Source organism: Terrapene carolina, unplaced genomic scaffold (genome assembly GCF_002925995.2).
Source record: "Terrapene carolina triunguis isolate 2854851 unplaced genomic scaffold, T_m_triunguis-2.0 Scaffold235, whole genome shotgun sequence".
NCBI classification, from domain to species: domain Eukaryota; kingdom Metazoa; phylum Chordata; order Testudines; family Emydidae; genus Terrapene; species Terrapene triunguis.
In genome coordinates, this window is record NW_020664586.1 from 3,909,802 (window position 1) to 3,932,932 (window position 23,131).

Below are 23,131 nucleotides of genomic sequence, written 5' to 3' on the forward strand. Positions count from 1 at the left end.
GATGATATCATTTGGGGTCAATTGAAACATTTTGTTCTTATTTAAACCTTTTAAAACAAATTAATTTTTTTTGAAAGATCAGTTTGAAACAAGAAACCAAAACGTTCCACTCCAAGAATACCAAAAGGGGATGTGTCAACATAAACAAAGCATTTTGTTACTTCCCGCCCCCCATGAAAACAAAATTAAGTCAAAATTGACATGTTTTTCTAAACATTTAGATTTTTTACAAATCAGTATTTTTGTTGATCAACTGTTTTGATTAAAAGTTTTCCACCAGCTCTACTCACAACCTTTTCAGCCATCCCCTTAGTCTTTGAACAAGGTGCTCTGATATATAAAGATCACAGCCAAGTTCTAAAAGAGAAAAAACCTGAATCAATGTCAGATGCTGCTAGGGTGACCAGATGTCCCGATTTTATAGGGACAGTCCCGATTTTGGGGTCTTTTTCTTATATAGACTTCTATTACCCCCCATCCCCGTCCCGATTTTTCACACTTGCTGTCCGGTCACCCTAGATGCTGCTGGCTCCGTAATTTTTAAACTTTGAATGATTAAAAAGAAATGAGGACTCTATGAAAGTGGCAAAATTATTGCAAGCCAAAAGCTGCTATGAAACAAGGGAACCCATGCAAATTATGCAGGTCATAAGTCAGAGGTGCTCCACCTTAATGAGAACCCATAAATATACTCACTTGACCGGCAAGTTTGCAGCTGCAATTTACAGGGCTGAAACCTCACTCAAATGAAAAAAGCAAATATGCCCTTGAGAAGCCACCTATCCCAGACCCCTCATTGCATTTTAACGCCGCCATCTTGTTATTTCATCCATGTGCCAAGACGGGCTATATAAAGAGGGACATCCTCTTTAGAGTACTTGGGAGCATATGCTCATGTGTTGAAATGTGCAAACAGTCTCGAATCACAGGACAGCGATGCAGATTTCTCCCCATGGTGGCATCTGAGACCAAGTTTTGGTTTGACAACCCAGGTGGGGACAGGAAAGGTAACCACTCCACCACCCAGTTCCCCCTCCCCCCCAGCATTTCTTGGTGGGAAAGGCAATGCAGTTCCCCCAGCCTCAATTTATCCTGGAAGTCTGAAGCCACGCTGGACATTAAAAAAAAAAAAAAAAAAAAAAATTCTCCTTGTTTTGATTCCTGATCAGCAATAAAGCTGCATCTTCAGTTATCAGCTCCGCTCACAGGAGATTGTGTCCCAAACTATATCAATTCCCCTGCTGAGTGTAAAGGAAAAGAACCATCTGGAGAGAATATTAAGACAATTAACTTTCCATTAAAGAATAATGTATGTGTGTTTTTAAGGAGGCGAACTTTAACGATCTCAGCCTATTGATTCATTTTGCATTCAAGAGATTTGTTTTGGTTTGGTTTAACCGCTGCCTGAACCTAATGGTTTAACCTAGTATTAAAATGGAGGATCATGTGGTTTCTTGGTGTCTCCACAGTACAAGCATGGAACCCAGGTAATTAATGGCACCAGAATGCTGTCCATTCTCTCACTGTTCCCACGGCTGTGCAATGCCAGCACCCTATATCAAAATGGTTTTGTTTAAACAGTCATGAGGATCTCACATGCATTGCCACTGGGTGTCTGGCTGCAAATTCAACATTTGTTGGAAACTTCAAAAAACAGGGCTGTGCATCCGAGAGATGTGTGCATGCGAACATCAGCATCTGCTGAACACTGGGCCTGTCCCCTCATCGACAATACTGGGGGTAAATCGGTTAAGTCAATGGAATCTGTGTCATCAGACCACGATATTGCCAGCTTGACGATTAGCTGAAAATGCATCAGTATTCAAGCCTAGTTCTGTCAACCAGAGGGGGTTACAAACAAGGTCTTTGGGAATGATTACTATACCAGGTCAGGGACAGGAAGAGAGCCTGCCACTGCACTCCAGGTCTGAGATATGCAAACACAGCCCCTAGGGGAGGTTTCCACACTTGTGCATGGCCCAAAGAGCCATGCACAGTCAGCATCTCCTAACACCCCCACTTTCAAGAAGGAGGGTTCAGCAGTCTCTTTGGCACTTTCCTAAACCCTACCAGTGTCTCTGGGGTCTGTTCTGGGCAAGCAAGGGGAGGGGGGCTGCTGGAGGAAGGAGTAATCCAGCCAGCATTTAGAAAGAAGTGGGTGCAAGTTGCCTCCTTCTGGCCCTCCAAAAGTTACTCAAAGATGATGATACAGCCTGGGGGAGGCCACAACCAGGTGTAGGCCTTGGGGACTTGGCTCTAACGGCGCTGCGCTGCCAGGGAGCTAGAGAAGGGACAGTGGCACTGGGCTTGCACACAGCTGGATGCAGCCTCCCACAGGAAGGGTTCTGGGTTGAGCCTCAAGGCCTCTTCCCGGGGTGGCACACCTCTTCCTCCGTCATAACCCTACCACCTTCCCACAGGCATGAATGCCCTTAGGAGAGTGCTAGCTGTGTGCTGGAGCTCTGGGACGTACACTGCCTCCTAAAGCAAATCAGCTCCACACCTAACCACTCTGATGCCGATGCCTAACAGGCACAACCTGGCCCAAGCCCTGGGAGGCAGGTCAGTCTGTAAGATACGTTCACTGACGAGTTGTGTTGGAGTTTCACTGGATGGTTTTAATTCTGAAGCCTGGAGTAAGTAGAAAGCAGACAGACATAAACTGACTCCTCTTTCTAGCACTTGGGCTTTGTGCAACGGCTCACATTTTGGTTCACGATTTCCCCACTTCCCCTCTGTGTTACAACAACAGCTGGTTGGAGGAATTTTGACAAGACCATATTCCGGCAGAATGTCCGGTTCCATCAAAAACAAAGTTCTTTATGAAACTGGGTCAAGAAACTGGGAAGAAAACCAGGAAGAAAAACTTCCGCCAGTGCCGAAACATTGACATTTCTGGAACAAAACATTTCGATCTTTCATTTTGAAATGACATTTATTTTGAAAAAGTTTCTATTTTGCATTATAATATATACAAAAGTACAATACAAAAACAAACACAACACATTTTGATCGACCCAAAACAGCTCTTTTCCCCCCGGAATTTTCCTTCAGATAATTTCAAAAAGTGTTTAGTTTTTGGTCTGACTTGCATCAAAGCCAAATTTCAAAAAGTCTTAAAAAAACCCTTTGCAAAAAATGAAACTTCCATCCTCCGCACAGCTCTGGTTACAATATGTCTTTTTGTGGACAGTGACTTCTTTCAAATGTGGGGTCTATACTCCTTAGACACTTTAACACAATGAGCAGGAGCACAGCCAAGTGACTAGAGCACATCACCAGCAGAGAAGATGTCAGGTTTTGTCACAACTCCACCACATGGCCTTTGCCAACTCAATCTGCCTCAGTTTCCCCACGTGTAATAGATCCACAGGGAGGATGTGTGGCTAAAATTCAGTCATATTTGCAAAGCGTATTGAGATCCTGGGCTGGAAAACCACAGAAGAAAGCCAAGAGTGGTTGTTTTTTTGTTTTGTTTTTTAACTGAGAAAATCAGCTTGTGATCTCATTTGTTGTAAGTGAGATAAAGTGTCAGATAAATCACCATAGTTCAATCAATCAGATCCTCCTATTACTAAGCATTTCCAGGGACTCTCAGCTTTCCACTCACTCAGTTCATGGAATAAACAGACCAGAATGTTCTTTGCCCTGTTCAGAGCCTGCAAACTAGGGAATCTTTCCCAAACTATTATTGCTTTAAATGCAGGGAGGACAAACATTCATGTTTCCATAGATTCATAGACTCTAGGACTGGAAGGGACCTCGAGAGGTCATCGAGTCCAGTCCCCTGCCCTCATGGCAGGACCAAATACTGTCTAGACCATCCCATGATCAGTCCCCTTGGCAAAGGGCAGGTGACTAGAGAAAACGTATCAGCCCAGGAATAAAATCAAGTTTTACCAAGGCCTCTACAAAAAATAAATAATAATAATAATAATAATAATAAACTGAAGAGCTAGAGGACACGCCTTCACTTCCCCACCTTCACGTCGAAATATTGCAGAGCATTTTAAATTCACAGCTTCCCACTAAAAGAAACAAGTTTCTAGCCTAACATCTGAGACTTCTAGGCTGCTTCTCCCCTTTGTTGTAATGTGCTGGGCTGCCCCTGCTAAAAAGGGGTGTTTCTCCCTCTCTCAGAGAAGAGCTCCTGTATCCACCAAGACAACTGGGCTGCAATCTGCAGTACAGACTCACCCCTTCCCACCTCCTCACTGGATTTGCACCACCCAGTGGAAGGGATTTAACGAGGGGTGCAAAAGCCATGCAGTGAACATCCACATGCAGCTATCCCCTATGAATTATTCATACATATTAGCCTCATTATGCAAATGAATTAAAAGCTGGAGCATATGTTTCCCTGACAGCTCTTAGGATGGATGCAATACACTCTAAGTGGAGAGGAAGGGTGAAGAGGAGGGGGCTGCCAGAAGGAACCACTTGCAAAGACCCTGCTAAAGGGTGACACAGGAAGCCCCACGCCCCCAGCCAAGCTGCTGCAAGGGGAACATTAAAACGCTCCCACTCAGTAATACATAGTCAGCTTTGCACTCAGTGTTGAGCAGAGTGCTAAAGCTGTTGAACGGCCTGGGCAGATTAAAATAAACCTGAGCAGTTTGGAACTGGAATGTGTTTATCTGGCATCACACACTTCACCTCCCCAAACAAGAGGAGCAGGAGAGGATAGAGCAATGGCATTTGGAGGCAGCGTGTGCATGCATGGGGGGAAAGGACGGTGAGTACAAGCTTAAATAGACAGCACATGAACCTTGCTTCCTATAGGTGGGGAACAGAAGTAGGGGGCTGGGTATCAGCATAGGCTGGCCAGCATCGCACCAGGATGCATAGTCCCTATTTCCGGCTAGCACCTCCTGGGAAGCTAGCTGTCTGAAAGTGGGAAGGAAAGGGGTGGAAATTAGTCAGAACCCCACTTACTTTCTCAGCACAGAGCACAGTGCACCCACAACATGGGCAGCAGAGCTACTGCTCAGGATTTTGACTCCAACAGAAATTCCTCCTATGGGCTCTAGCCGCAATCCAGTCCCTAGGAACCCTCCATACTTAAACACACCTCAGCGCACTCAGGATAGATTCTGGCTTTTAGGATGGGCAAGACCAACCTCTTCCCCATCACCAGGGGATGGTTTTAAAGCATGGTCTAGTGGCTAGAGCACTCGACTGGGAGTCAGGACACGGGTGCTCTTCCCAGCGCTGCCACTTATCTGATATAAGATGGCCAAGTCATGTCCCTCATGTGCATTTCTGTTTCCCCTTCCACCCATTGTCGTCTTGTCTATTTAGACTGGAAGCTCGCTGGGGCTGTCTCTCAGTAAGGGTATGTCTACACTACAGGATTAATCCGAATTTAGATAATTCGAATTTGGGAAACAGGTTGTATAAATTCGATTGTGCGCGGCCACACTAAGCACCTTAATTCGGTTTTAAACCACAGTAATTCGGTGGTGTGCGGCCACACTAACCCTAATTCGAATTAACAAAATCGATTTAGGCTCTACTCCGTTCGTCGAGGTGGAGTACAGAAATCGATTTAAAGGGCCCTTTAATTCGAATTAACTGGCTCTGTAGTGTGGACGGGTGAAGGGTTAATTCGGATTAAGGCAGCTAAATCCGAATTAAAGTCCTAGTGTAGACCAGGCCTAAGTGTCTGTACTGCTCCTAGCACAATGGAGCCCTGATCTCTGTTACTGTAATACCAGTTCATTTTTACAAACACTCTGGACACTGTCCAAATCCCTACCACTACCCCCTGAATTCCCAGTGAGAGTCCTCCTCACCCAAAGGAAATTAAGGCAAGCAAAGCAACGCTCCATCATCCCCAAGGCAGAAGAGGGATCCGTTCCACAGCCCCCTGCCCCAGAGAGATCAGCATTCAGGCTCACAAACAGGTAACAATACCCGGCTACAGAAAGCATCATCCAGTACATGCAATTCTCACAGTTACCTGTATCATTATCATTAGAAGACTGAACAGAAACACACTGGCAGCTACCCTCAGAAAGATGCTTCTCACCAGCTGATGTCATTAAAAAAAAATATCTCTTGCTCTTTATCGACGTTTGTATAGGGGCCACAATAACTCAGAAGGGTGAGAAACAGCAGGTTGCAGAGAGACATGAGAAGGACAAGGGCAGGAGCTACAGTGGGTTCCATGCACTCACCGTTCAGCTCTGCAGACCCGAATCCAAATCTTTGCTCAGAACAAAGACTTTAAAATAAACTGAATCCTCACTGGCGCACATCCAACTCCGACAATTTGGTGGGAAGGTAGGTCTCAGCTCACGAAAAGGCAGGTCTCAGCTCACGAAAAGGCCAGGACCAATGTGCACAAGCCAGGGCCGGCTCTGGCTTTTTTGCCGCCCCAGGCAAAAAAAGCCTCCGGCTGCCCGCCCCCCCCAGTGGGGGGGGGGGGAGCCCCGGCCGGGGCTCCACTCTCCACCCGGCGGCCGGGGGGAGGGCGGCCAGAGCGCCGGGGGGAGGGCGGCGAGCCCGGCCGTGGCCCCGCTCTCCCCGGCGGCCGGAGCGCTGCGCCGCCCCCCTCCAGGTGCCGCCCCAAGCACAAGCTTGGTGGGCTGGTGCCTGGAGCCGGCCCTGGCACAAGCAGAGGTGTATGGACACGTGGAATTCAAACAGCAGGTGGTGCTGGAGAAGCTTGCACAATATCTGGCCACACTATCCCCCTCCCCAGCCAGTGCTCAAGTCCCTCACTTCTACAATCCCCCAACATTAACAAATAAGACAACTTCCAGGCAAGCAGGGGTTCTAGACTGTCACGTAGAGGTAAAGAGTTGGGAAAGCAGAGCACAACAAGTAGTGAAAGTCCTGATGCAGTCAAACAAAAAAAGCCACTGAAGAAAAATTAGATGTCAGTTTAGAAGGAGAGACTGGAGCCGTCTCTCCTCCACGGTGCTCAGCAGAGCCTTCGAGGGAGGAATGCTACATCCAGAAGGGCACACCCACCATGGGATTGCCCGTTAACAAAGGAAGCCCTCTGTGGGATCGGCATGGGCGGCCCTGGCTTTAAACTCATGCCCTCCCCCATGCACCCTGTTCAATCTCTGTGCTTTCCCCAACATTGCAGTGACACCTGTAGAGGAGGATCAAGCATCGATGGGCTGGAGGGCAGCCGGCTGCCGAGCTCTGCCAACAAGCTGCTCCTCACGCCCAGCTGATGGCTCAGCTTTTCGGGCCATCTGGACCTTTATGGACTGGGTGTTTCCTCATCACCATTAGGAGACAAAAAGGGCAGCATGATCTGCAGGCAGCAAGCTGGTGCTGGATGAAAAGGACGCAGGGCCGAGCCAGTCACCACAACCTACTTCTCTGGAGAGGGTGGCAGAGGCAGCCTGCTGGATTCGAGAGGGGATTGTCAGCTTGGTTCAGCCGATTGCAGAGGCGGGAGGCAGGGAGGGACCCTGCATCTGCTCTACTCTGCCTGTCCCACAGTGCCTCACTGCTAAGCCCCACCTGCCAAAGTAACACCGACATGAAGATCTTCAGAGCACAACGTCCCTGGGGTCAGCCTTTGGGCCTGTCCCTGTGGCATGCCCCATGGCGGCAGACAAGCCAAGGGACCCCAACAGTCGCAACTCTACAGCTGGGTTTTTCTTCACCCGGCTGTGAGGACTGAAGCAAAGGATCAAGGCCGTCAGTCTGAGGGTGAAAGTGCTGGGAAAAGGTAAGAGGGGCAGATGACGCTGGTTTGAGGAACCAGCCTTTCATATTTGGAGACCTGGGTTCACATGCAGTTTAATTAACAATTGAGAAGAGCCTGGCAGTCTTATCAGTTTCACAAAAAATAAAAATACTGCACAATTTGCAGCTGCTCACAAGAGGCTAGGCAGCACAAATGCAAGACTGTAATGCAGGCCAATATTGAGGTGCCTTGCCAGATTTGTGAGACGTCCCATGACAGGAATTGCAGGAGAGCACCGCAGGTCAGGACTGAGCTGCGTTGGCAAGAGGGAGTTTACACAGCACCTGCGGGCACTGGGCCTACCTCAAGTCTGTGATATGAGTTCCTCTGCCTTTTATATTTAAAATTTATGAATTACTTATTGTGAACCCAGGGTACTAATAGCACTACGTGAGTCAAGCATGGTGCAAGCAAGCTCTATGTAATGTACCATAGTGACAAACAGAGACCCCCTGAGGTACCTCAATCAACCCTACCAGCAGACAGCCCCTCAATCCTGAGCCACAGCCCCTCTGTGATTCTAGTCCTCCCCCACAGCTCTGCCAATGCAACTAACCTTCAGCCCCACCCCCTACGCAGTTCCATCAATGCCCCTCAATCCCAACCCACAGCCCCGCTGCTACTCCAGTCCTGCGCTCCCTAAGACCCAAACACACATGCGCACCTCTGCCAATGTACCTCAATCCTGCCTGCAGCACCCGCTGCTATTCCAGTCCTGGGTCTCTTGAGCATAGCACCAAACTCTGTGGTGCTTTTTGTGATGTGAAGACAGACTACAACAGGAAATCGCTAATTCACTGTCACTTTCTGACTAAAACTGGTAGTTTATGACCACACTAAAACATGGGAAGAGAGCTAGAATTTTAGGGACGTGGCAGCACACAATGTCAGTATTACATTACCTGTCCTGCAAAATGCTTCTAACAGAGCAAACACAAAAGAAGACTGGGAGTTATGTTTGTGAATAAAATATACCTTATTTTAACAGAAAAAAGTGTATTTTAAACAGGTTAATTATATCAAATGACTACTTGAAAACCCCACACTCCACTACACTGGACAGAGTCAAATTTGTAAGGATTCACAGAGGAGCTGGCTCGGGTGACCAAGACCATGGTTTTGGATGGGAAGGAACAAACCACACCAATCCCCTGAGAATCACAGGTTTTGTCTCTGAAGTCACATCTGGGACAAAAAAAATACAGAGCCTGATCCTGCACCACTGAAGTCAATGAGGGTTTAATCATTAGCATCTCTGGCCACTGGATTAAGCAGATGAGGCCACGTCTGAAGCTCCAACCCTGAAAACACGTAAGCACATATAGTCCGATGCAGGATCAGGGCCTTAGGGGAATGCTGAACCTATATCTCTGAGCTGAAAAGCCAGCACTTTGGCATGCCACCTCACTGCAACCCCAGGCCCCTCTCGCCCTTTTATGACTGCAAAGAAAAAACAATTTACAAGAACAAAGATGCATCTGAAGTGGTGCAAGCTCAAAAAACGTCCATCAGAGAGGCACACAAGATGACTGTACCTTCAGGCTTCAGGAGGAGGAAGAAACAGGGCACCTGACATTTAGTATGCCAACTCCAGGAAATGACTTAAGAGTTAAAATAAAAAAAGTCATTCTCAGGTGGGCAGAATAAAATATTCAGCACCATTATGTTCCCAGAGACCAGCTTTCTGACAATAAATTTCATGCCTCATAGGCCAAAACAGTTATGAGGTTTCAGTCCCACATCCTTTCACAGCAACCAAAAAATATAAATAAATAACCCTGACAAAGCTGAGGAGGGAATTTCTATTATTGTTATTTACTGGGTATAGTCAAGCCTGGATTGAAGATCCATTTCTGGAGCAGCACCTTCCCCAGCACTTGCTCTCTCCATAAACCTGTGAGAGAGGACAGCGGGACCCAGAATGTACGCTGGCAGGGGTTCATGGATGTGGACTGCAGCTTCTGCCTGAACAGCGGTTTTCTCCAATACCCCATGAGGAGCTAAGGGCATGAATCACCAAATTTAGATCCACATAATATTTGAGGTCCCAATCAGGGCTCCTGTTGTGCTAGGTGCTGTACAGAAATTTACAAAGAAAGAGTCCTGGCTCCATGAATCTGCAATCTAACTTGGGAAACGCAGACAGAGCTAGAGCCCGCAAGCACATTCAGTGTTAGTTCCAGATCCCCTGCCATGAAAAGCAACACACAAAGTCTGGGGGAAGAGGGGAACCATCAGCATGCGCGCTAGTTGTATACAGGTCTAAATTTGCTTAAAATGCATACACATCAGGTACATGCCACAGTCCCTAAACCTACCCATTCCAGGTTCTGCAAGTGCCATGGTAAGATGTGTATATTGAGGAAAGAGATACAGAAAGATAATGGAGCAAATCTGCAAACACCTAGCAGAGAAGGTGATAAGTAACAGTCAGCATGGATTTGTCAAGAATAAATTGTGTCAAACAAACCTAATAGCTTTCTGTGACAGGGTAACAAGCCTTGTGGATGGAGGAGAAGCAGTAGATGTGGTATATCTTGACTTCAGTAAGGCTTTTGATACTGTCTCGCATGACAGTCTCATAAACAAACTAGGGAAATACAACCGAGATGGAGCTACTATAAGGTGGGTGCATAACTGATTGAGAAACCGTTCCCAGAGAGTAGTTACCTGTGGTTCAGTGTCAAGCTGGAAGGGCATATCAAGTGGGGTCCCACAGGGATCAGTTCTGGGCCCGGTTCTGTTCAATATCTTCATCAATTATTTAGATAATGGTATAGAGGAAATACACTTATAAAGTCTGCGGACGATACCAAGCTGGAAGGGGATGCAAGTGCTTTGGAAGGTAGAACTAAAATTCAAAATGAACTAGATAAACTGGAGAAATGGTCTGAAGAAAATAGGTTGAAATTCAACTAGGACAAAATGCAAAAGACTCCACTTAGGAAGGAACAATCAGCTGCACACATACAAAATGGGAAATGACTGCCTAGGAAGGAGTATTGCGGAATGGGATCTGGGGGTCATGCTAAATAGGAGTCAACAGAGTAACACTGTTGGAAAAAAAAAAAAAAAAAAAAAAGGGGAACATCATTCTGGCATGTATTAGCAGGAGTGTTGTAAGCAAGACAAGTAATAATTCTTCCACTCTAATCCACGCTGATACAGCCTCAACTGGAGTAGTGTGTCCAGTTCTGGGCACAACATTTTAGGAAAGATGTTGACAAATTGGAGAAAGTCCAGAGGAGAACAGCAAAAATAGTGAAAGGTCTAGAAAACATGACTTATGAGGATAGATTGAAAAAATTGGGCTTGTTTAGTCTGGAGAAGAGAAGACTGAGAGGGGACATAACCGTTTTCAATACATAAAAGGGTGTTACAAGGAAGAGGGAGAAAAATTGTTCAGCATAGGATAAGAAGCAATGGGCTTAAATTGCAGCAAGGGAGGTTTAGGTTGGACATTAGGGAAAACTTCCTGTCAGGGTAGTTAAGCATTGGAATAAATTGCCTAGGGAGGTTGTGGAACCTCTATCATTGGAGGTTTTTAAGAGCAGGTTAGACAAACACCTGTTTGGTTCAGCCCATTGTACAGCTACAACAATCAGATCCAAATCTGGGTCCTGACTTGGAAATAGCCCCAATACCTCCAACCTCACATTTTCTCTCTTTCTGCTTTTGGTTTCCAGATTTCCCGCACTCAGAAGACAGCATAACCAGTCTCTAATACTGAAAGCAGCACTCATCCCATCATTCTTTCCCCTACCGGTCTCACAAGGAATTACAATTTACTGACTGGCCAATGGGAAACAAGGGCTGATAAAGTAGAGCGCAACTTAATGTTAGTCTTCTGTCTAATACCATTTCATTTTGGATTCCGATGCACCTATTTAACGTGCATGGGAGCAAAAAGCAAAAGGAGAATAAATTATATGAATGCGCGGTCGCAGATGTGGAACTAAGTAGTGGTCCTTCCTAGGTGCTCTTCTGAAGAGCATGTTGTCCATTGTGTCTCCACACACACAACCAACCATATAGATGTCTAACCCTATACAGGATGTGCTGGTAGCTCAACACCAAGAGCCCAGTTCTGATCTGAGAGCTTGTCTATAAGCAAAGTTGTCCCAATTTAACTAACAGCATGATTTTAAAACTTGTTTACTTAAACTGAGTCAAAAGGTGATGTGGTCGCTCTTAAATGAATATAAACCTGGCCTATATCCATTTAGCCTAAGTCAAATAGTAGTGATTTAAGCTAACCTGAAATAAACCAAATGAAGAACGTCTACATGGGGTTTTGCACCTGTTTAACTCAATCCTTTTAAAAAACAATTTAAATTTAAATCAGTGCAACTTCTGCATTTAGACAAGGCCACAAAGTCAATGGTAGGAAACTAGAGTAACTGCTGTCAAAACAAAGGAGTTGCACCTGTTTTAAACCAGTGTAAATGAAAGATTCAGACACAAATATACTACATATTGCTTTGTAGTGGTGGAGCAATATATCTAGCATGCTGCAAGAGCCTGATGTCTTTAGGATCCTCACACCTCCAGTATCGGAGGGGTAGCCGTGTTTGTTGCTTTTTACAGATCCAGACTAAGAATCCTGTGGCACCTTATAGACTAACAGACGTATTGGAGCATAAGCTTTCGTGGGTGAATACCCACTTCGTCAGACACAGTGGATATTCACCCACGAAAACTTATGCTCCAATACGTCTGTTAGTCTATAAGGTGCCACAGACTTTGTTGCTTTTTACACCTCCAGTGTTTCAATATTTATTTCAGATTATTCCATTTAAAATAACTAATAAGGTGAGGGTGGAAGTGTTGGGAAAAGGAGGGAAAGGAGGCCCTAGAGACTGAAGTCCCCCCTCTCTCTCTCTCTCCATAGTGCCGGTACAGCATGGGCAGAAATAGGGCAGGCTTCCCTTTCACTACCCCAATTCGGACTTGGAGGAATCACTTCCAGGAACGAGGAGGGAGTTCTGCTGCCACAGACCATTCAGTCCCTGGCTTCTCAGCTTAGCTGGACAATGAGGAACAGAAGGGTGAGGAAACAGGGGCCTCTGCGATGGTGTTTTATTTGTGAACACCTGTACACGGGGAAGCAGATTGTTATTTGCCAACTAAAAATCACCACGTTTCATTATGGTATTTAGATGCAAACCAACCACTCAGATTATTCTAGATTATGCAGCCTGTTTTAAGAGTGAGAGTTTAAATTTACAAGGCGAATATGAGCACTGTCTCTCTTTGGCAGCACAAACAGCTGGATTTAGTGTGTGTATGCTGTGCAGTACAGGGAAAGAACACAACGAAGTGTTGAGATAACAGTCACGTGCAGCCATATAGAAACCCAGGTAGATGGATACAAAACACACATGCACACTGGATAAATGCATCAAACTGACTAGCAATCAGAGGCACAGGCAGCCACGACCCTGCACACAGAGAGATGGTGACTTATTACAAGCGGTCACGCAGGCAGCTTCTCTAGAATAGGAGAGCTGCTCAGTGCCACAAGGAAGGAAACAGAGGGCAAGAGAGACAGCTTACCCCTCTGAGCTGCTGGACACCACCGAATAGCCTCATCACTCCATCAATCTCCTGCTCCAGCCTTCTGGTCCAGTACTGCATCCTGCAGGAGGGGGAGAGAGACGCACAGAGTCAGAGCCCTGACAATTAGATCAGCAGGCTAGTCGAAGGGGGAGGAAGGAAATCGGTGCCCACAGCTAAGTTTACTGCGCTCTGTTTCTGCAGTGCCAGATGTGGGCAGAATACCAAGAACGTCTGCCCTTAGAGTAATGGCTGGGGCTTCAGGATTTTTAAGTTTACACACAAAGGAAAGGGAAAGGGGTGGGTAGGCAAAATAGAAATTGCAAAGTGCCTCTTTTCGCCCTTTTACTAAGCAAGAGAGAAAGAATCATGCAACTCCAAAGGGACTATTCAAGGCCTGGGTGGCTCAGTACTTGGCTTTTGCTATGGAGAACAGTTTATCGCTCCTGCAGGACTGTTTGGCCAAGAACACCCGTAGAACCAGTTCAGGATCAGCCATGTCTTCCGGCAGGGGACTATGCCCTGCCCCAGCAAGGGAATGGACTCTAGGCTATAATAGGGCTTTTCCAATGTTAATTTATATGATTGCAAGGCCACAAGACAGCATTTGACACACTTGGGAGCCTAATATTGGATCAGGAGAATCCCAGGGCTCAGCTAATAAGCAGCCCCAATATTTCTCACTCCCATAAGAGGTGGTGCTGCCAGGTCTGAGGAGAAGTTATTGGCAAAGCTGCCTCTTGGGTTACTTGACCAGAATGGGAAGCTGCAGCATGGACTACACCGTGTCACTCCTCTGTACAGATCACTTTATGGCAAGAGTTCCCATTGCTGGAAAGCCTGCATTTGTCCACAGCACACTCCATACTCGCCCCTCCACCCAAAAAAAAAAAAAAAAAAAGATAGATAGATAGATATAGTTGTAACAACACCACCACTCTTCAAATCCACAGCTTTTAATCCTCCTCTGCTTTTAATGAGCTTCCCTGACTTCTTTAATTCCTGGCCATGCAAAAGTCAAATCTCCCACCTGGCCTGGAAAAGTGCTGCTGGCTTGTCTACATCCCAATTATTATTATTTTCAGTGCTCTTCCCATGGCACCTTTTATCTCTAAGTGCTGCATCAGAAAAAGGAGCCAAAGAGGAGTAGACGAAACTGAGGCCAGTAATGGAAAGTAGGAAGCCAGCCTCACAGCAAATAGGATCATGCAGTGGAGAGGGCAGAAAGCAATAGAGCTATCAGCCTTGGCCCATTTTAAATCCAGAAAAAATTCCCCCAGATCAGGGCTTTACACACGCACGCTACAGCCCTGCTGCCACTGAACCAAACTAGCTTCTCTGCAAGGACAAGAGATGGGGAAACCCAACTTATGAGTTTATAAGAGGATTGTAGTACTGTATTTTACAGTCTAATGATTGTCAGCCTTGGGCCAATATGTATTTCCATTAGGCACAAATTCTAGAGAAACCCCCCCCCCCCCCCCCCACACACACACACACAGAGCTTCTCTTTTAGAGCAGAAGCACCACTTGTAAACACCTGGAGTGGAGGCACCTAAGGAGGACAGGAATCTGGTCCGGCAGACACCCATGTTATTCACGCAGGTGGAGCTCTTGTCAATTGTTAACATTACACAGGAGGCTGCCAACAGAAGGCTGGTATAGCTGCACAATCCAAGTTTACAGAATTAATCATGCTGAAAACCCCATCTCTATGATTAAACTGGTCTAATGTTCTAAAGCAGGTGACGCTATGATTTTTGCCCTCAGGAGTTTGGTAGAGGAGGAGAAGGCAGGCAGGGGAGCATATGGGCAAGAAAGCAGCAGACATTTTCTCTGAGAAGCAGAGAGCAAAGCCGCACGGACAGCTGTTTTAAAGGTGGAGGGTTACAAGTTCTAGAAGCCCTCCAAGGAGCTTACACAGCTGGCATCTTTCACTGAATTCTAGCTACCTACAGCATCTGTCCATCCCATCTCTCTCTAGGAACACTGGACTTGCCATATCAGATGAAACCTATAGCCCATCTAATCCAGTACCCATTAATCCTTAACAAAAAAAAAAGTCAAGTGCCATCAAGGCACAAGATTTCAGAGAGTTCTAACTATATGGGAAGTTTGAGGCATCTACATTATTCTGTTATTAAGATCATTCAAGACATACACACAAAACTGACATGGGGTGCTCATTTTCTTAATTTTTAAATTAATTTTAACTCAAATTAATTAACTGAGTTACTTAAATCTACAAAAAATTCATTCTGTGTCCAAACGATAAGTGCTGTCATTTTGGGGCGGAGATAAGGTATGTTTCCATGCATAAGAAAAAAGGTTGGAATTTTGCTTCAAGTGCAAAACTCAACTGAACCTTAACTCTGGAGCCATGACCAGCATCTCCATATCCAAGTATCTCTGGCCTAGCCTGCACCTGTGGTTATCAAGGGGTACATGTACCCCCAGGAGGTATGGCAACTCATCTAAATGTTTGCCTAGTTTTTCAACGGGCTACATGAAATGCACTATCAAAGTCAGTAAACTAAAATTTCATACAGACAATGACTTGTTTATACTGCTCTAAATACTATATCAGTGTTTCTTAACCTAGGAGGTCATGATTTATTTTTATAATTATATGGTAAAAAATGAGAAAGCAAGCAATTTTACAGTAATACTGTGCTGTAACACTTATATTTTTTTTTGTCTGATTTTGTAAGCAAGTAGTTTTCAAGTGAAGTGAAACATGGGGTATGCAAGACAAATCAGACTCCTGAAAGGGGTACATTAGTTTGGAAAGGTTGAGAACCACTGGCTTACACTACAGAAGGTTTGCCAGTAGTTATACCAACAAACTCCCTTAGTGTGGATGCAGCTTACATGGGCAAAAGAGTGCTTACGCCAGTTCTCTGAACAAAACAAGCTATACCAGCAAAATGACTTTTTTGCCAGTATAACTGACTACACTAGGGCTTCTTTCAGTATTGAATGGTCAAAGAAAAATAATTGCCTGACATTACTACACCAGCAAAAGTTTGTAGTGTAGACCTGGTTTATATCTATGGATTTCTAAATGCAGCCATCACTATAATATTTGGGGCCAGTGATTTTGGTGACCAGGAATGTTCAAGGCCAGGCACATCCTAGAATTTGGCATCACCTCTTCACACAACACTTGCCATGTTCTGGGTAGGAAGGTACCATTTAAAAATATATTACTATTCTTCTATCTCAGTTGACCTCCTGCTTCTGTGATTGTTCCACTTGAAATTTTACAGAAAGGGATTAGAGCAAGGATGAAAAGGGCAAAGAAACTGATATGCCATTATGCACATGGAGATTTTACTTTGAAGCAACTCTGGTATGGAAGCTGTAAGCAATAAGACATGACAGTCATTGCATCTCTAGGCCATTATTGCACGCCTCAGGTGGCGTTACGGGGCTCAAGGAGCAATAATTCCTCGAAATGCTTGGCCCAGAGTGTCTTACCGCTCTTGTGAAATGGCATGTATAAATAAAATATAAAGCAAACAGCAAGGCCGCTGCACTTACTGGGATACTATTGACACAGATGCATTACCAGTCACAAGGTCCCATTTGCGACCTGTGTGCTAAAGCCTTTTCCTGAATTTAATTCCAGTTCCAGCAGCCTGAAGTATCCTTCTCCAGTGAATTAATATGGGAGAGGAAGATATCCCAAAGACAAGAGTTTTGGGTCACCACTGAGCAAGTTGCTCGATAGGCACCAACATTCCATAGTGAGGCTGCCTCATGGTCCCACCCTCCGCCCCCTTTAAAGACTATCCCGCACAGCTTACCTAAGTCCCTGCTAAAAGCAGACCCTTGACCATGTGTGGATGCAATGTGTAAATTCAAATTCCCGACACTCAAAAAAAAAAAAAAAGGTCGTTGTGTGCTTGGTGGTTTTCTCCCCCATCTGCACAATTTATAACCTGCTGTACAAATTTGTAACAAGGAATATAAAGAAATCTTAATAAATAAATAAATAAACAAACAAACAAACAAACCCCACACATGCAACGTCCTTTGTCATTGTCTCCTCAAAGGAAGCTTTAAAAATGTTAATTGATTTCATAATCTGCATATTTGATTTTTTGTTTAGAGAGGAGCTAAATTTTTTTTTTTTTTTTTTTTTTTTTACACTAGCACACGCATCCAGTGCTGCAGTCCAACCTGCGCTATATGGGAGCCAGAGAAGTTTGCACCTGCACATACATTCCTCCAGAAAAGGGGTGGATCTCCTTTCTGACTGCTCTCCTATTCCAGACATTCCTGGTTTGGGCCCAGGGCAAGTTTCCCATTTTACATAAGCCAGTCCCGCTTCTCAAGGGCCCATACCTCCATGGAAGACTTTGGTTAATACGTCTGAGCTGCTGCCACCACCACCATTCCTGGGAGCGTTCGTTGGGAGAATTCCCGTGGAGTCAGGGAACACCCCTTCCTTGGCCCAAGGCCCCCCCCAATTTCTGCACTTAACAGACTGCATTCCTTAGCGCTGGTCTTCTGCACAGCAGCCCTCACTCACAAGCAAGCCACCAAGCCAGGTCAATTCCATTTGTTTGTGGTCTCAAGAATGTAAAAGGACAAGGGGAAAAACAACTTGTTAAGAGGATATGCTCCCCCAGGGCTCAATGGGTTATACAGAAAGTATTTTGTACAAGCATACACACTTAATGCTGTGTGTTCAGCCAAGAATGATTCCTAGGTTTTGGTTCAATGCCCAAATATCGCTATTTAATAAGGTTATTAATTATAGTGTTGTCCAATTTTTGCTGTGCAGGAACTTTCCCTTTTAATTGGCTTATTCTTCAAAATGCTTAATTCTCCAGCTACCTTCACAGGTGTGTGCATTCTTCATTTCTTAGATATCTGAAAGAGGAAGCCCTATATAAGCCAATATTTACCGACCAGAAAAAAAAAAGTATCACCTAACATTTATTGTTGTTGAACAGGACTTCTGGAGAGTACTGGTTTGTAACAGAACAGCCACAGAAATTGCTGGCCACTCTGCTAGTCATTTTCAAGCCTCCCATACTGTCATTTTCATGACTCCCTGTTAATTTCATGTATGTGCACAGGTGCTTACCAGGAATAAGGGCGAGAAAAATACCAGGACAATTCATACACACACATGCATGTATGTGTGTGTGTAGATAGATACACCCACCCACACCTCAAGATGTTACTCACCCACTATAACCCCACAATAAAGCACCTTGCAGGGGGACGAAGGAGAGAGAAATTCCAGAAATCTAATGGAAGAAAGATCTATTAAGAAGATAGGATGGTCTGCTAGATAGAACCCTGGACTGGAATTCCCAGCTCTTCCACTGACCTGCTGCATCACCTCAGCCACGGCACATCCCCTCTCTGTGCCTTTGTTTTCCCCTCTCACTCAGTCTTGTCAGCTCATTGCAGCAGACAGTCTCTTAATGCGTGTGTACACAACATCTAGCACAGAGGGGCCTTGACCTCAGCTGGGTCCTCCAGACCTCGGTGTAAAAATTAATAAATAAGTAAATAAAAATCAGAGGGATAATTTGGGGAGGTGGCTTTATGGGCCTGCAACCTAGACCTGGGCAAACGATGTGAACAAAATGCCGCAAATACTAGATTACATTTTGTAACAAAAGCACTTTAATTTGTGCTCCATTTGTTAACCACAAATAGTCTAGTGAACAAGTATAACTGGCAGGAATGTTCACAGAACTAGCCAATTTTATGGGGAATACGAGAGAATATTCCTGGAAAATGAGTTTTGAACCTGAAAACTCAAGTGTTTGCCATCTAAGAGTTACATTCCACCAATCAGGCAACAGACAATACCATGTGATCAATGTGTCCTGTCAAAATACCTTGAATTTCAAACTTTGCATATAAAATACTCACAACCAGCTTTTTTGCAGAGAAGCTGGAGGCCAAAGGATAATTCAGTGAATAAATTAAAAAACAGGCTTGAGAAAATCATGCTGTTTGTAGATGATTGGCCAATAGAAAAAGGAGAAGTTAAGCGGTCAAATGTAGCAAATACCATACTTAATGGTACTGTGAAGGGTCCCCGCAAGATTGATGTATCCCTTTATCACATCAACTCACACACACACACACACACACACATATATACTCCCACAGCCTTGGTAATAAAAAACCAACCAGCAAAGCACACCACAGGAAATCTTTTTTGCAGACAGTGAGGCAGAGGGAAAGGCAATCGCAACATGGGGCTCCTCAAACCAGTCACTATCCATCTCAGAGTGGGTTTCTTCATTACGTGACCATTTTGAAATGCAGCCATCACATGAAGGGCACTGGAATTTTAGCAACATTATTTTGCAGCTCTTCCACCTGAGGATCCCAAAGTTCTTTTCATCCATGAAAGAACTAAGCCTCACAGACTCTCAGAGCCTGAGTCTGATGTTGTAGCAACACTGGGTTACCGTTGTTTAAGTGAGAGCAGAATCATGCAGGTGAGGTGCAAGGCAGGTTATCCTCAGCCAAGGCACGGAGAAGTTAAGCCAATGACAAAATAGCAAGTCTCTCTCTCTCTCTCCTCCCCTTTCCAAAAGCCTTGATCACACCTACACTAGTGTAAATCAGGAGTAACTGTACAGAAGTTGGTGGAGTTACACCAAGTTTCTACTGTTTTACAGTGAGATTGGAACCACACCCTTGAACTCTTAAAGCCTGTAACAGAACCGAAGAGCTGCAAGATACTGCTTTAATAAATAAGTGAACAGGTGTCAGTTTTATAAAGCCTATTTATTGCCTGAAGGAAGTTCACCCAACAAGTCCTCTTGTAATTTTCACTCCCCATCAAGCCCTCATGACTGACAACGTCCATCCATTCAACCAGCTAGGTGCACAATGGTTTACATTAACACCTCCCTCTGTGCCGCCACTATCTCGGCTGTTTCACCACTCTCTCAGCCATGAGGAGGATGGAGGGGTTGAAGAGATCCCATCCCCTACTGCAAGGTGAGAACAGGTCTAGCAAAGCTTCTGCGAGCAGCATGAATTAACTGACTTTATGATGTAATGACAGACACACTAGTTTATTTGTTTATTGTGTACAATTCATGGCTCTCTTGGGAGGCAGACAGGGAGGGGTGGGGGAGATCATTGCAGTTCTTGTTTGTTCCAGGAAACAAACATCAGATGGAAAGCAAAACTGTCCAAAGGAGAGCAGTCCCAGCTTCCACGAAGCAACTCATGGGATTCCAGCACCCAGCTGGGGACCAGAACACATGCTCCACAGCTTGGAGAACTAGCAAAGCAAATCAGAACGACTTAGCCAGAGTTGGCAAGAACTCAGACGCTCTTAGTCTGGCATCCTTTGTCACCAGAGTCCAGACAGACAGACAGACAGACAATCTCCTAACCACGTTCTGAGAGTCAACTTCTTCTGCAGCATCTCACCATCAGAATGTTTGCACCCCGGCACCTGGACACTGCTTGGTGATGTGATGATAAAAAACACAAAAGAGCTAAAATGCAGCTGCATCGCCATGTTCCCACCATTTCTATGCAGGGTCCCAACATGACGAAGGTCATTGGCCCTTAGGAGACTTGAGGAGTCTAAACATCCTCCACACCTCATAGAAACAACTTCTTGAGAAGAAAATATATTGGAGAATGCAAACAGTCTCCCCTAAGAAAAATGGTAAAAGTCCCCTGGCTTGGCTCATTTAAGAAACTGGACTGATCCAGACATTGGGGAATGGACTGTAAGGAACAACCCTCCGCTGCCTGTTGGAATACGATTTTAAACAGACCTTACACTTGTCTCTCATTTCCACAATGTCTAGTTTACAGGGTGTGGGGCAGACCCTGTCGAGTAGATAATGGGGCTCATAGAAATCAGGATCTGTAAGCACGGCCACAACTCCGGGCTAGAAAGAGCCCACCAAGGGGATCACGGCTCTGTGCTGGAGTATCTTACCACAAGACGCTTATCATGGCAAGAAATACATTCCAAAGTGAAAAGCTATTAAGCAGCACAGACAGTAGGACTGGTAGAGGCCAGTTGGGTCCCCCTTCCTGACCCCAGCATGCTGCAGGGCCACTCCCTACGTCATTCCCCCTAATGTCTCCGCTAACCTACACTGGGCTCTCTGCAGTGATTAATTAGGCCTTTAAAACACAGGTCACCTTCAAAAGGTTCAATAATATTCAGTTACAGTAAGCCTGATGGCTAGCTGGTGCTGAGCTGGGCCTGAAGTAAGTTGGCATCTACAACTTCACCCCTGGCCAAGCAAAAGTATCATTCACCTCTTCTGTGAGGGCCTACAGATACGAGAAACATTCAGCCACACCATTTCCACTGCTCCTCGGCTTCTAACTGCATTAACCCACCGTCTCCTAGGCTGGTTGAAGTAGACTGGCACAACATTATATACACGTCTCTAGGGCTTTCTGGGCACCATTTTCACTAGATATGTGTTTAGTTAAAACCCCTCTCGCCACCATTACTCCACTTGAGGAATTCCTGGGCCACAATAGGAGTGGCATAAAGAGAGAGGGTGGTATAATCATTGTTATTATAAAGCACTTAGTGATGCTCACTCAATGGATCTCTCAATAGCCAAACATCCAGGACCCTGTCATTTTTACATGCAGGCTACCTTGTTCCCAGAAGCTGCATGTTGGATGTTCCTTTTCAGCAATGCACTCAAGGGAAAAGGAGGAGAAAAAGCACTTTTAACAATTAATTGATTGCACTTTATGCCATTATCTCAGTGCTTTATGATTCATGCCCAAGAGCTGCCTCCAGTACCTTTGGATCCAATCAGCACCAGAGTAAGGTGCACACATCTGGACTCTGGAAGCATAAAGCCTCATCCATCGGTGCTGCATAATATGAGGGGCCAAATTTCAGCATTAGCTGGTCACAGACCCCCAAACCTCAAGCACATGGCTCACATAACACCATAAATGAATACAATCTAGTTTCCCTTCAGTGACAACACAAAACCCAGCTTGCCCTATGAGGCCTGGGGAAGAACTAGATCAGTGCTACAGCTGGTCTTTTCTTTTAAAGAAGCCACTTTCCTGTACATTTTAGAGCTTAGGCAAAGTGAAGGAAGAAGGGGAGAAGGCAGGGAAAAAAGGTAAAGTTGTGTCTGCCTCCCCCAAACACCTCAGCAGCCTTAAACAGGTGATGCAACCACAGCCCTGCCTTGATTCGGATCTGCCAGACCCACTCTGGGGCTGCTTAAGGACTCTGGCTGAGTGACATTTACAAAGGAAAAGCCATTGGACAACCTTGTCACAGAGCTGTTCAGCATTAACTAGACCATCCCCATAACACACAGGTAATTATTCTCCCCGTTTTTACAGAGAGGGAACACTGAGGCACAGAGGTTAAGTAACTTGCCCGTGTCCACAGAGCCAGTCAAAGGCAGAGCCAGGACTAGAACCCAGGAATTCCAGACTCCCAATTCTGTGCTCAAGCCTCAAAAGTGTACATTTACACTGCAAGTGAAGGTGTGTCTGTAGCCTGGATAGGCATACCACTAACTTTAATCTAGCAAGCACAGGTAACAACAATAGTGTAGATGTGGCAGCACGTGCTAGCAACTGGAGAACGTACCCAGTGTGCATGTACTTGGGCAGCTCTGAAGCCCATGCTACTACGTCTACACTACTGTTGTTACCCATGCTAGCTAGCTTAAAGCTAGCACGAGTAGGCATACCTTTACTTGCAGCATAGACATACCACTTAAGGAGGCAACAATCAATTCAGAAGGAAGGATGCTCCCACAGAGAGTGACACCCCAAGACACTTGCAGTGCTTACCAACCTAACACACACACACACACACACACACACACACACACACACACACACACA

At 45.3% G+C, this 23,131-nt stretch overlaps 1 protein-coding gene across 1 annotated transcript in view; it reads right to left on the bottom strand.

Moving 5' to 3' along the window:
- Positions 1-23,131, bottom strand: part of CACNA2D2 (calcium voltage-gated channel auxiliary subunit alpha2delta 2) — a 585,144-nt gene that overhangs the window by 549,143 nt on the left and 12,870 nt on the right. The window contains exon 2 of the mRNA XM_026657031.2: positions 13,271-13,352. Within this exon, the coding sequence (XP_026512816.1) occupies positions 13,271-13,352 (82 nt within the window). The remainder of the gene's footprint in view (positions 1-13,270; positions 13,353-23,131) is intronic.